Here is a 14,667-nt window from a genome sequence, read left to right as displayed (position 1 = left end):
TATATATATATGTATATATATAAAGAAGGTAAAAGAAAATATGTATAAGCAGATTTTACACATTAATTTGCATTTGCTCTTTTTTTCAAAAATTCTATTTTTTAAAAATAGTGTTGTATCACTATGTAAAATAATATATTGTACAAGAATTTATTGATGTATGTACGAATGTTATACTATAAATGTAAATGTGAACTTTACAAATGATTAAAGTATTGCATAATGAACGCATTTTGTTATAATTTTATTACAAGACTGTTTTAATATATTTTATTACAATTTTATTACAAGATTGATTTTTCAAGCTTCTGTCTTTTTCGCGTGCTGAAACAAGACACCAAGCCAAGTTCCGATATCATGTTAGATGGAGAGAAAAGTATCGGCTATACTTAATTCCTTCAAGTGAAACACACGATGCATCTTTCGTCTATATTAGATCGTGTGAGAGCTAATAAATTGCTAGAAATGCGCATGGCATTTCTATTAACTTACGTTGATTTGTTGATTGTCATCTACCTTTCATACTCTAGCATTTCAAATCGCACGAATATTAGTAAATCAAAATCACGTATTCTTGCTGGTTTGTCACGAAAAGTTATATAATGCCGTACTTTAGGTATATTTTATTATAAAAATAACATTAAAAATAATTTTTAAAATTTCATTAAAAATAATTGTTTAAATTTTTAATTTGAAAATAATATCTAATTATGAGATAATATAACTTCTGTCTAAGGAAGCTCTTTCGTTTCTCTCTGCATCTCTGTTATACAGAAAGAATAGTTTTTATTTAAATAAAATTATATCGATAAGGGCTGTACGAGCCAAAAGAAAGTTTTACTTAAAAATTTATTGTAGTTAGATGCAGATTTGAAAATAGTTTTGTTAGACATCAAAACAATCAGAAAGCGAAATCGATCTTTCTGCATATATAAGTATATCACTGTATCATCGCTTCAAGTTAAACGCTCTGATATTTTGTAATACTTTGTATTACGGTAATTTGTAATCGACTTGCTTCGTATTATGCATAATGTGTTATGCGCGTTATGTGGTCACGTATTACGCGTAGCGCGAGCTGTTTGACAAAAAGATCCATTTCCGGTAACTGATCTCGTACATGGCGCGGCGCGGTTCGACGTTTGCGAATAACGTTTATTGATTCTATGCCGTGAAAGTTTTACTCGCACGTTTTACAAGTTCAACGAAATCGAGCCCCTTCGCAGAAGTCCAAATGTGCCGTCATGTGTGCTCGCGCGAGTCACGTGGCGATCATCGTCACGACTGGATCTTTTCGTGAGCTTGAGATAATACGGTTTCGGCGACATAGTAAAACCGTCGTAACCGTTCAGGTTCGGTTTGCTGTGCTCGGCTGAGATCTCTATGTCGAAGTAATGCACGACGTAGGTAAAGAACAGGAACAACGTGGAGCGTGCCAGCTGCTCGCCCAGACAGCGCCTCTTGCCTGAAATGGGAACAATTGCCCGCATTCCCGCAATTAGTTCCAAACAATGACGAATTGATTATCTTTCGCATACCTTCGCGAAGGTTGAAAAATTTGCGTAATATAAAGAGAGAGAAAGACAGACCGAGAGAGAGAGAGAGAGAGAGAGAGAGAGAGAGAGAGAGAGAGAGAAAGTAATTGGAATAGAAATGACATTTGCGTGAATAATGATTGCGAAAGTGGGACATTAACGGCTACATTTCGACGAGTTGATTGCGTCTCTTGTAGCTTCCTTTATTGAAATTTACCTAAACCGAAAGGCAAACCGTAGTTGTTCCGACGGAATTGTCCCTGCTCGTCTAGAAATCGTTGCGGTCGGAATTCGTTCGGTTGTTCCCAGTACGCCTTGTCGTTGTGAGCACTATGATAGTCAAAGAGAATAATCGTATCCTGCAAAATAACGGTATATTGTTGTTTAGGCGCATAATAAAACAGTTTTAAATGCAATGATTTATCGGTGATTAAATGATTTATCGGTAATTAATCGACAAACTTTGATATACACGCACATATTTTATTTCATTTTCTTATGGATGAATTTAAAAAAATCGATAAAAGTATGAAGTGTGTACATAATTTATTTTAGAAATAAATATATTAGAGAGAGAGAGAGAGAGAGAGAGAGAGAGAGAGAGAGAGAGAGAGAGAGAGGGAGAGAAGGACACTTTAGAAATATTAATTCCTATTTATCGAAACTTGTTAGTGTATCTATAATTAAAGACACCCATTACCTTGGGAATTCGATAACCATTTAAAAAAACATCCTTTGCGGTTGTGTGAGGTACGCCGAGTGGAGCCAAAGTCAGATATCTTTGTGCCTACAGTAAATATATCAATTTTACTTATATCGTTTACGTTATTACTATGATAATATGGAGTTTGTGCAGTAACGTAGATTCAGATACAGTGAACGCTAAAGTCACGTTATTCTTTTTTTAATTAGTTGTTAAAAAGAAGATAACGTGACCTTAGCGTTCACGACTGTATCTGAATCTACGTTAAATAAATAGTATTGCAAAAATTTTCCCTATTATCTTATTTAAACACTATTGATATTATTGTTTTCTCAATTATTATTATCTATTTTTATCGATGATTCTATGTTTTGTTAGAGTATTTAATAATTTGATTTAAACTTATTATATTTATTATAGATATTATAGATATTATATATAATAAATACGTTAATTGAATCACAAAAACAATTATTTTTTATCAGTGAAAAATGTAAAAAAGCCTATCAGAGCCTACATCAGCTATTCGGATGCACAAAATTTCTGTACTTTTCATGTGAATGTAATAAAATATACGTTTCAACCCTTCAATTCGGATGCCAAATTAGCTATGTAATAATTAGCCCAATGATTATCATAATTATTACATTATGCAATAATATTATAAAACTTACATAAAGTAAAACTGAAGATTTGCTGTATAGTCATTCAAATTTTCATTTCGTATTTCTTTTGAATGACTATACAGCAAATCTGACAATTTGATGAGCGATGAGATTCTACGTAGTGACGCAATGCATATAACTTGGCATTTGGATAAAGAAGAACGAACTAATTGTCGGGAATCATCAACTTGGAATTTGCGTTAATTATGTAATTTCGATTTATATTTTATATTGATAAGGATCCGAATTGAAGGGTATATTTTATTTGTTTTATTACATTTACACGAAAAATAAAGAATTTTTGTGCATCCGAATAGCTGATGTAGGTTCTGATGGGCTTTTTTACATTTTTCACTGATAGATTTTTTCGAGCCTCATTATATATATTTGTTTAATTATTTTTTAATGATTATTATATTCTTTCTGACCGTTTAAATTATTATTGAAATCAAATAAATTATTTTTTTTTTAGAAAAAACTCTAATTTAATAATTTTTTAAAAATACTCTGAAATGTTTAAAACATCTTAATAACACATATTGTTACAACGAGATTTTTCTTGAAAATATTAACTCGAATAATTATATACTTCGTTGTGACAGGTTTGTACATAATAGTCTCTATTTTCTATAGTTTATATTTCTCTTTCTTACATTACCTCAGCTAAGAAAGCTTCCGTTATTGGCAAGGATGGTAAATCATCCTCAGTTGGAGCTCGTGACCTACCAACGATACTATCCAACTCAGCCTGAAGTATTTTCAACCATTCGGGATTCAGTGATAGGAAGAGAAATATATTCGCTAAAGTGTCACTAGTCGTCTTTGACCCGGCCAAGAAAAGATCAAGGCACAGTATCAATAAATTCTCACCTGCGGTGTGAAACATGCAGCACACGTGTGTCAACAGTAATTTATTATTTACCTCTTATTTCGTCATTACGTCGCCGTACAACGTGCAAATTTACTTATTAATTTGAGAGAAGAAAAATATTTAACACGATTGTATGCTCTTTTTATATTTATAGTTTCAATTATTGTTAGAAAATACAGGCATAATTTCGAAAAGATTCGTCTTTGCAAAAGTAAATTTGCAAAAGTATCTCGGACAACTTCATTAATCAATACAAGGAAATGTTTCGGAATAAATAAAATTTAGTATATATAAATCAGATAAGATTATTAATTTAATTTAGGCAAGAGAGCTCCTCTAGTTTAGGTAAGTTCGACATTGTACGGTGTATTAACAGTTAACTTACGATCAAAAATCGTATCTTCATTCTCATCGCGTTTACAAATCTCCAAAAGAAACGCATCAATCAAATCACGTGGCGGATCATTGGATAGCTCCCGCTCGTGTATCTTAATCTCCTCCTCCAGAAAGCGCCACAGATTCTCTAGAATCTCCATCAGCTCTTCGTATCCTGATAGTTTCGGGATCACGAAACGTAGAAAAGGCATCTGTGAAACCACTCCACCCATGGTATCCATTAATCTAATGTAAAATATAAAAAATGATATTTAATTTTACAAAAATAATTATCTGCAGTATCTTATTGAGTTTTGTTAAACAATAAGAACTCTTATCAGGATTTACTTGAAGGCATCGTGAACCAACGTAAGCGCTTCTTGTAGCTTTTGGTCCTCGTACTTGAATTTGTGCCCAGCGATCATGAACCACAGCGAATTGATCACCGCGACATCGAAAGCAGTATGCATCGTCACCGCGCCACTCTCGCTCATTTGTTGCAGATGATCAATGAGATTTTGAGCCTCCAAAACCAATTGTTCTTTCATAACTGACTGACCTATACCGAACGTCCGCAGATGCCGCATCGTAAATCTACGAGTCCGTGCCCACATGGTGCCCTCAGTGAACAGAACACCTTGAATAATAAACGCCGCTTGAATAACGGAACTGAATGACAGATACCAAAGACTTTATTTTTTGTGTGTCAAATTGTTGTTAAAACAGTAGATAACTTTCAAAATTTTTGCCATATTAATTTTAAACGTTAGGAATTAATTTCGTTTACTACATACATATACATATCTGCGTACCCTTTCTCTTCCCGAGCGATCGTATTCTAAAGAAAAATCCATCCGGCCGGCTGTTGAATTCATCTTGAAGAAGAGCCTTCTTCACCAAATCGTACGTTGAAATCACCACCACCTTTTGAACTCCAAGCTTTAATCCTATTACAGGTCCATATGTACGCTCCAGGTCTTGCATAGCTAGATAAATGTATCCAAGTTTCGAGCGTAGCCATGCGAACTTCAGAAAACATCCGAATAATGGAATCCACAATGGGCCTATATAGGGCCCAAATATTTGACACAGAGTGTTACATAATCAAAGATATTAATATAAAGTCTTTGATAGTTTTGCTCAACAAAAATATAAAAGATCATTACGTATATCTCGTTACTTGTCAAATGTTAATGTTGAGCCGTTAATTGAATTTTTAAATCTAGAGGAATATTTTACCCCACAAAGAAAATCCCTAAAGAAAACACTAAAACAGTTGCAAATTAAACATTCTGCTGAACGCGATCATTATTAGAGACTGTTGTATTTAAACTTTAAATTATAATTTTTATAAAATAAAATAAAATTGATTTTAATAATTGCCTGAGATTTGAGTGCATCAGATATCAATTTTAACACATCATATGTATGATTATAATAATCATTATCTTCCCCTATGTCACGAGAAAATATTGAATGATAAACTGAGTATTTAATAATATCTTTATTGATATATATGACATTAAAGATAAATCTTTAGATTAATTAAAAAATAAAAAAATTTGATGATAAATTTATCTCGTAAATTTATCTCGGAAATAAATTCCATTTAAGAAGAAAAAGTGATGTCATCTGATAAAATTGTGTGAATTCTAGAAATAAATTAAATCTTTAAAACTCTATACGCTCTTCAAGGTCCTATAACTTTCTCTCGAAAGATCGGCTTTCTGAATTAGATACTTTCAGAGAAATTAACTTGTAATGTCTATGGCAAGACATCTTTTAATCTATTAGCATCTCTTTACAGCGTGAAATATTATACTTTACAGCGTCAAATATATATATGATAACCAGAAAAATGCAGTAATCGTGTGAACATTTAGGCACTAATTGCTCGTAAATTGAACACTTTGCGAGTGTTACATTATTATTGATTTTTGCGCTTCACTTACCAGGTGGATAATTTCTCGGTTTAATGCAATCACAGATGCAGTAGAGGCAAACGAAGATGAAGAGAAAAATAATCGTCAAACACAGCATATTCTAAGATGCATTACTTGGTAACTTCTACAATAGTTTATATAGACCTGTGCTCTTTATACGTATACATATGGTGTGTGTATGTGTGTGTGTATATATATATATATATATACATACGTAACAAAGCGAGCGTATAAGCTGCTAGTCATAACAATTCTTATCAGGACAACACCTTACGACCCGAAACAAAAATACCGTTCTCTGACTGCCATTTTAGCGTATGTATCCTGGAATCTAGGTACTGAAACGTGACAAAATGTTTCTTTATAATTTAACTGAGATATTTTTGACATATAATATTAAATAAATTTAGCGTTGATAGCTAAAATTCATACTTCTAATTGCATTAACATGAAAGTTTTTTTTTTTTTTAATGATATCTCAGGTAAAAATATTAATTTTTCGAATTTAAACTACGTGCGTTAACTATTTTTTTATCGTAATATCGAAAGTTAACTGATCAAGACACAATCGAGAACGTTACTGTGATGAAATTAAGTTAATTAGTAAGTTTGGAACGTTTCCTTTGGTAAGAGGAGAAAACGAATCCAGACTAATTCATTTAGAAATAATAAGGTTGCCAAGTGATATCCTTGATTATAATTTCTGGTGAAAATCAAGTCGAGGTGACGCGGATAGCACATTGTTCTCTCTCGTGAGAAATATGCGATACCTAGAAATTATTATTTCTATTATGTTGCAAAATATCTGTTATCACGGTAATCGGCCATCGCGCTTACAGATCTCAATTTGCATATGAATGCACAAAACAACTAAGAAAAGAGTGAATTGGCCTTGAGTATATTTGCCTAACTGTTTGTTATTAGAGTTAGGTATGTAGAGTCCTTTATAAAGAGAGAAGCTTCCACTATCGAAATTAATTCCAAACTCATTAAATGCAAAAATAAGAATAACAGAAAGTAGATAATCGTGAGGTGTGTTTTACCTCGATCGAGCCTTCAATATGATGATGTTTAGCATTTTTTTACGAGATATGTATACATATGTATCTCCACTGCGGGCTCAATATATGGCTGCATTAATTAGGCAGGGGCATTATCAATCAGAAATTGCGACGTCAAAGTAGCTTCTCTCTTTCTATAGAACTCTATTTGTTATGCTTTGAGAAAAGTCAAGCAACGTTACAACTACAAAAGAATACAGCTATAAATTCCAAGAGAAGCGCCTTAATTATGCGCATATTCCGCATTTACTACGCTATTATAAGCGCAGAAACTAGTAATGAAACATCGAGCCCGTGAAAGCCCTCGAATATATAAATCTTTTGGAAATTTCTGTAAAATAAAACTTCCGTAAAAGAAGATGACAGCAGATGACGTTGCGTGACTCCCACGAATTTCGTAAGCGCGCGAAGATCTGTCGGATGAGAGTCACACAACGTCAGACGAAAGTGAAAACTACTTCCTGTCTGTCATATCAAGGAAACGACATACAGGAAAACGTATCACGATTTCTCTAAAATTCTCTTCTCTTCTTTTCTTTCCTTTTTTCTTTTTTATTATCTCGTTTATCGCGCGATTGGAGAAAAAAATCTTCCGTAGTTGACGCCAGTGAAATCCTATCGTCATCGTCATCAATCGAGCAGAGTCTGCGTCGAGCAATATGGTGCGGCCGTACCGGGGACAGCACGGTGGCATGGATTAATTTATATCGTTGTGTGGGTGCACGGATACTTTCTCCACGGTCGAGGTCTTCTACATGCTGGTCGCCTCTGCCTTCCATAACAGACTTCACTTTCTCCAATTTCGCAGGAATACGTGCGCGTATTCACGTTGCATCATCTTCGCTTCATAAGTTCGGGATGATGGCGATTTGCTTTGGAATTGGAGTGACCGTTTAGATAGGTTATTTTTGAGGAAACGGTTATCATAACGATATAATATAAAGCTCTCGGCTTCGGTTTTTCTTTCCGATATATGATATAAAAGAGAGAAGAAAGTCAGCGTTTAGTTAATCGACTGTGAAAAGGGGAACTATATATTTTAGAGTTGTCGTTATTTCTAAAATAAAAAATAATTGATTCGTTTACCATTATTGTCAGCATTTGTTTCGTTATATAGCAGCATATTTCTTTTCTAAATGTTTCATTAAATTTATTAAGTTATTATATTTCAAAACTTTTATTATTTACGAGAGATAGACGTATTAGGGAATTTTTGCAATAACGTGGATTCAGATACGGTAAACGCTAAACTCACGTTATCCTTTTTTTTAAATTAGTTTTAATTAGTTTTATTAATTGTTATTGTTAAGAAGAAGGTAAACGTGACCTTAGCGTCTACCGTATCTGGATAAACGATATTGCAGAAACTTCTTATTATTTACATATAGTTTGTTTCATGTAAAGTAATTTTAGATAATGTTTCTTATATCGTTCAATTATCCCTCTTGGCATGCAATTTGTTCACGTTTATCCTGTTTACTATGTGTGTTTCCGTAATCAATGAAATTATATGAAATAATAAAGTTGGATATGTAAGATATAGGTGCTTTCTCCCATTCAATGATAATTTGTTGTACTTCTTTCTAGAAATCTATAATAAAATAGAAAATTAAGTCTAAAGTTTCGTATTTGTGACAACAATAAGAAAAATAAGACAATAGGAACAAATAGTTAATAAATATAATGTTTATTTAATTATATTATTAGCAAAAAAATGACTAAATAACTTTTAGAAAGCAAATGTCTAGATTTAACTTGTCTAGATTTAAAAGTCAATTATATACTCTTACTGCACAATGAATATTCAATTGTATTTATACTGAACGCATTTAATATTTTAAACATTTTTTTTTCGTTGAATCTATTCGATGTACAGATTTCCGTACATCTAAAAAATAAAAATGTGCATATAATTTTTCTTTCTATTATTAAAAATAAAATTTTGTAAATTCCATTCTTGCTATGTATATCTGATTTATCTTTTCTATTATCACATATTAAATAAACAAGTAAAAGTTGTATTACTGTTCTTGTAAAAACATACTTGAAGACTAAGGGTGAAATAACAATAGTCAAAAAATTAACAAAATACTTATAAACTTTATTTGTAACAGTATTAGTTAACAATTGGAGAGACAACAACATGTATAAAAAAAGAAAACAAGGAAAGGGAAAGAAGGTTACGACATTTCTAGGTAAAGGAGGTATCCCGAAAGACAGGGAGCGCGTCAGTCAAACAATTTCGAGCAACTTAAGTTTTACGCGAGCTTATATTAATCCTAAGATGTAGTATATACAGCGGCTTATGTTACAGCATTCTCCTGTGGAGATGTTTGTACAAGCATTTTTTTGTGGATTACAGTGCGATTATTCTGCACGGAAATCTAGCTCTGTCAACGGCTAGGGAACGCAAAGTTGGCTTGACCTCCGTTTTGATTAGCGGATGGTGGTACTAAATCCTGCGTGATCGTCGGCGAACCTGCTTGGAAAGAATGAGAACTGTCCCATTTGCCTTTGTTATTGTCCACTTTACGTTGCTGTAGCTGATGTTGCCGTGGCTGCGCTTGTTGTTGCTGTGTTTGCTTATTCTGTTGGACACCTTTCTCGGAACTATAAGGCACAATTTGAGTGTTCTGAGCCTGTGTGTCTTTACGGTCCCAACCGTGATGATGATGATGGTCTTCATTGGGGAACCACTCGGATATCCAAACTGGTTTCCATATCTTTTTCCACGCTGGTACCCAGATTTCCTTCCAAGCAGGCACCCAAATTTGCTTCCATGCTTCCTTCCAAGCGAGCTTTTTGTCGGGAATCCATTCTAGTTTTTTCTCACTCTTCCAGATTTGCTTCCAAGCCTCCTTCCACTCGAGTTTCTTGTCAGGGACCCAGATGAGTTTTTTGGCCGGCTTCCAGATCTGTTTCCAAGCTTCTTTCCAGGCCAGTTTTTTATCTTCTACCCAGATTTGTTTCTTCGCTGATTTCCAAACTTGTTTCCAAGCCTCTTTCCACTCAAGCTTCTTATCCGAGACCCAGATCTGTTTTTTCGCCGATTTCCAATATTTCTTCCACACTGGCTTCCAGATCAACTTCTTCTTCCAAAGATCATGGCTGGTGTATTGCCATCCATGATGATCCGTGCCGTGGAAGTGTTCACCCGGTATGCCAATTTTCACCCATTCGGGAACCCAAAGTTTTTTCCAAGCGGGAACTTGAATCTCTTTCCACACTGGTACCTGAATCTCTTTCCAAACGGGCTTCCAAATCTTTTTCCACGCGGGTACTTGGATTTCCTTCCAAGCGGGTACCTTGATTGGCTGCCAAATTGGCTTCCAGATTTTTTTCCAAGCCGGCACCTGTATTTCTTTCCACACCGGAACTTGAATCTCTTTCCACACAGGCTTCCAGATCTTCTTCCAAGCTGGTACTTGAATTTCCTTCCACACCGCTTTCTGAGTTGGTACCCAAATAGGCTTCCAGATTTTCTTCCATGCAGGTTTCCAGATTTGTTTTTTTGCCGGTTTCCAGATCTTCTTCCAGCCCGGCTTCCAGATTAGTTTCTTCTTCCAGTAGCCTTTGTCATGATGATCGTCATGGCCGCCATGATGGTCTTCGATTCCTCCACCGCCACCTCCAAAATCACCTCCACCTAGATGACCACCGATGTCACCTCCGTGACCACCAATGTCACCCCCGCCTATGTGACCTCCATGACCACCAATGTCACCGCCGCCTATGTGACCTCCGATGTCACCACCTCCAAAGTGACCGCCGACATCGCCACCGCCAAAATGACTAATTGCATTAACATGAAAGTTATGACCGCCACCGTCACCACCTCCAAAATGACCGCCGCCATCGCCGCCTCCAAAATGACCGCCGCCATTGCCACCTCCAAAATGACCGCCGACGTCGCCGCCGCCACCGAAGTGACCACCAATATCGCCACCCCCATAACCACTGCTGCCATAATTACCAATGTCGCCTCCCCATCGTTTTTGCGCATCAGTACCGTACCTGCGACATTCAGTATCAAAAACGTAACAAATTTTATATTCATATTTATTATCTTTATTTTCTTTCATATGCAAAAGCCTTTCAAAATTTACATCTGTCTCTCTATATTTATAAATTATTTTCATTAAAACGAATATGAAATAGTAAAATTGTAAAGTATAGAAATGTGTGTGCAAAAAAAAAATAAAAAAGAACTCAGAAACGCATCATTAATCACTAACATCTCATAATTTGAACCTTGACAAATTAATATGAAATTTTACAACATACATCATACGCATTATAATCAAATATGACTTGGAAAAAAAATTGTTCCTTTTTTATTAAATTAAAATAAATTAAATTAATTATAGTTTGTAACTCTAAGACTAAATAGAAAGAATAATCCAATATAAATAAAAATGCTTATATGAACTTTCCGTGGTTGTTGAAGCGTAAATTATAAACCGCGGAAACTCATATAAACATTTTACTTGTATTGGAATACGTACGGAGTTTGCTGCTGTGACTTCTGCTGTAATTGCGTTTGATCCACAGCCTTACTCGCCACAAGAGCGGCTTGCAGTAGCAGCGCTAGTACAGCCTGTAAACAACAAAATGATATAATAATAACAAAAACTCATTAGCAATTATTGATAAAAATATTTTTTCTACCTCTTGTTTCTCATGAATTTTTAACATCATTATATTAATATTAACAAATTAAGGTAAGCGGAATAACTTTTAAAAGTCCTCTGTAATCAATATAGTACACATATAGATACGATAATTTTAGCATAACGAAGTATTTACCGATCGATAATATTTATTAGAATATATAAATATTCCTAAATAAAATAAATTGGTCTAAAAAATCATAGAGAGATTGGCATTTATACATAAAAAGATTTCTGATGGTAAATTCAGGACCGAATAATTAGACGTTGCTCAAGTTTGAGATGGCTTTGAGCCAGTACTTAAGAGCCGTATTAGTTATTTTATGTTATGAGGCATAGTAATCTTAGTCTTAAGACATTACTTGAGATAGTCTTGAGAATAAGAACTCTGTATACTGGCCTAAGATTCGTAAATCCAAAAAGTTTATACATTTGTATAAATAGAATCCTGGAATTTAAAATCACGTACAATTTTAAATATGCGTGCTTGTAACGAATTCTTTGCTTTGACTTGATTATAACGAACCGCAATGCAGTTAGAAATCTAACAAAAGACTTATACACCCTGTCGAAAATGGCGATGGTTTATATCCGTCGAATCGAGCACCACGCTCGTTCAATAAGCGACAAACAGCGAACAAGAACATCTTCTCTCGAACTTGAAACGATGCACTTTGAAAATTTTTCCGATATGCATTGCGATGCAACTACTTCAATCACGCCAATTAACCAGAAGATCTGCGCGAGCACAACGCGCGCGACTCGCCGACATCGCACCGGAACTGGCACCGATTGAAAGAGTGAAAATTAATAGAACAACTGACCGCGCATCCCGGGCGAATCCTCATATTTCTCGCAGTGCCGCCCGTCGGGCTCGGGCCGCGTGCTCCTGTTCCTGGACGCAGGAAAACGTAGCTTACTTCGTCCAATCATTGGAACGCCGTAGTTATATAGGCGCGTATCCTCCCCCGAAGGCATCACCGCAGGAACATCGTGGTAAGGAAGCAGCGGCCGACCGCGTGAACGGCGGTGGTGGCGAACCGTCGACGGTGGAGGTGGTCCTGTCGGTGCTCACGTAGTGGAAATCGGGGAATTTCATCTGCAATTTGCAAGGTGGTGGTAATGCCCAGCGCCGTTTTGGGTCCCGGACCCCCTACGATTGAACTCTCCTCTTCCTCCTCTCCTCCATCTCTTCTTCCACCATCGTCCTCCTTCTAACGCCCCCACTTCCGGAGCGCGATCAGGCCTCTTGTCCAGGTGAGCAATATCATCCACTCGGAGAAAGTGATCGAGAGCACGATCCGGTCGAGCAAGCAAGAGCGGTTCCAGTTATTCCCGCGCCTGCAGTGTTTCAACAGTGAAGTTCAAGACTGGCAAGGTTATGCGGCAAGGTTATGCCTCGCCTCCAGATTATTTCGATATTGTCGGAAAAAGAAAGAACGGAAACATGGCTAATACCTTCCACGTTAGATATCACGAAACAAGGTTTCTTGTTTTCTTTCTACCCGAACCGGTCTCCGTCCCCGGAGTCTGCTGCGAAAGCTACGTTATCGGTTTCCTATTAATAAAAATAAATGTTGGTATAGCAATACATGGAACATTTAATTATTATAATGATAATTTAATATATCATAAACACGTTTGTAATGTTTTTCTAAATTATAACTGGAATCCAAAACAAGTTTTCAGACCATTAATCTCTTCTAATATTAAAAAAATGATGTTTTTGTACACAACAGTATGCGGATATTTCTATACATATTTATAAGACATACATTCTTTTAAAAGTGTTTTTAGAAACGTTTTAATTCCAAATAGATGGATAATGTCGAAATACATAAATCTTAGATACTATTTTATGTAACATTTAATTTGATTCACAGCTATGCAAAGCGGCTCGTTCGTACATAAAAATTTATTAAAAAACTTCAAATTATTTTAATTATCCGAAAATTTATGTCAAGATAAAAATTAAAAAGCTCTACTTGCCATATGTAACAAAGTTATTTGTTTCCTTGAAGAATGAGCTTGAAACAGTATTAAATCGCGACCATAGCTTTCATGCTCATCTAATTGTAAGTGTTTAAAAAGACAATTTTAATTATATTTTACATCAAGTAAGATTGGTAAAATGATTAATTAGTATATGATTATATATAATAATTGATGATTATTAATATAAATACTAAATATTACTTTTTTTAAGACGAAAATTCGAGAAAATATAATTACACTGAAAAAGAATGTTTTAAATCTTAATACATATTTCTTTGAAAAGTAAACATTTACTTATAGTAAATAAATATTTACTCTATAAAAAAATAACTAAATTAATGGTTTTTGTATCAAATGAATATACGTTTATATTTAATAAATATTTACTAAATATTCGAACTATTCAAACAAATACTTATTAAAATTCATTATCTCTTTTCAATGTAATTTAAGTGAAATCCCAGCATACGTACTACACCGCTATTATTGTTTATGTAATCTTCAAAGTGGCGATACGTGTCCAAATGGCAAAGCGAAACGAATGTCGCCTATCAAACAAGCGAAATTGGATGTGAAACGAGATAGGTATTTTAATAGGGAGAGCGTGGAATCGGGGTTATTTAAAGGCAGTTCGAAATTCGAATAGAATCCTGTAACGTAGAAAGAATTACCGACGATTTGTGGCCCTTGCCACAGCGCACTTAATCGCTCCGTTTTGCGCTTACGACCGCGCGATTTTCTTCAAACGACGACCGCTTCTCGGCGTCGCGAGAGAAAGCGTACGAGAGAATGGTTTCGTGCATACGGAGTGTGCAAGCGCATTTTCCGCTTTTTATCGCGAAGACAACA

At 35.0% G+C, this 14,667-nt stretch overlaps 2 protein-coding genes across 5 annotated transcripts; both read right to left on the bottom strand.

The window, feature by feature from the left end:
- Positions 1-836: 836 nt before the first annotated feature.
- LOC108747454 (methyl farnesoate epoxidase-like) lies at positions 837-6,256 on the bottom strand. Of its 3 annotated transcripts, none has more exons than XM_018484939.1 (8): positions 6,102-6,256; positions 4,962-5,213; positions 4,519-4,786; positions 4,160-4,395; positions 3,562-3,773; positions 2,236-2,322; positions 1,753-1,894; positions 837-1,465 (listed from the first exon to the last, which is right to left on the bottom strand). In XM_018484939.1, the coding sequence occupies exons 1-8, from the start codon at positions 6,187-6,189 to the stop codon at positions 1,194-1,196; spliced, it is 1,557 nt and encodes a 518-aa protein (XP_018340441.1). In that variant the 5' UTR covers positions 6,190-6,256; the 3' UTR covers positions 837-1,193. The 3 variants fall into 3 exon arrangements, with proteins under 3 accessions (XP_018340441.1, XP_018340451.1, XP_018340432.1); XM_018484949.1 differs by having other exon boundaries at positions 4,552-4,786; XM_018484930.1 differs by having other exon boundaries at positions 838-1,465; positions 4,498-4,786.
- A 3,030-nt stretch (positions 6,257-9,286) lies between these two features.
- LOC108747380 lies at positions 9,287-12,754 on the bottom strand. 2 transcript variants are annotated; one of them, XM_018484814.1, is made up of 4 exons: positions 12,648-12,754; positions 11,659-11,750; positions 10,974-11,167; positions 9,287-10,793 (listed from the first exon to the last, which is right to left on the bottom strand). In XM_018484814.1, exons 1-4 carry the CDS (start codon positions 12,669-12,671, stop codon positions 9,547-9,549), a joined length of 1,557 nt encoding a protein of 518 aa, XP_018340316.1. In that variant the 5' UTR covers positions 12,672-12,754; the 3' UTR covers positions 9,287-9,546. The 2 variants fall into 2 exon arrangements, with proteins under 2 accessions (XP_018340316.1, XP_018340310.1); XM_018484808.1 differs by having other exon boundaries at positions 9,287-11,167.
- Between the last annotated feature and the right edge of the window lie 1,913 nt (positions 12,755-14,667).

The sequence above is a fragment of the Trachymyrmex septentrionalis genome, unplaced genomic scaffold, assembly GCF_001594115.1.
Source record: "Trachymyrmex septentrionalis isolate Tsep2-gDNA-1 unplaced genomic scaffold, Tsep1.0 scaffold108, whole genome shotgun sequence".
In the NCBI taxonomy this organism is placed as follows: Eukaryota; Metazoa; Arthropoda; class Insecta; order Hymenoptera; family Formicidae; genus Trachymyrmex; species Trachymyrmex septentrionalis.
Note: the sequence above shows the minus strand (reverse complement) of the source record. Positions and strands in the feature narration are given on the sequence as shown.

Excerpts from the sequence above, each read along its gene's own strand:
- LOC108747454 (XM_018484930.1), bottom strand. The coding sequence starts at position 6,189 with ATGCTGTGTTTGACGATTATTTTTCTCTTCATCTTCGTTTGCCTCTAC. Across the intron at positions 5,214-6,101 it reads ACCGAGAAATTATCCACCTG|GCCCATTGTGGATTCCATTA; the intron begins GTAAGTGAAGCG and ends GGCCCTATATAG. Across the intron at positions 1,895-2,235 it reads ATGGTTATCGAATTCCCAAG|GATACGATTATTCTCTTTGA; the intron begins GTAATGGGTGTC and ends GTTATTTTGCAG.
- LOC108747380 (XM_018484808.1), bottom strand. The coding sequence starts at position 12,671 with ATGAGGATTCGCCCGGGATGCGCG. Across the intron at positions 11,751-12,647 it reads GGATTCGCCCGGGATGCGCG|GCTGTACTAGCGCTGCTACT; the intron begins GTCAGTTGTTCT and ends TGTTGTTTACAG. Across the intron at positions 11,168-11,658 it reads AAGTCACAGCAGCAAACTCC|GTACGGTACTGATGCGCAAA; the intron begins GTACGTATTCCA and ends TGAATGTCGCAG.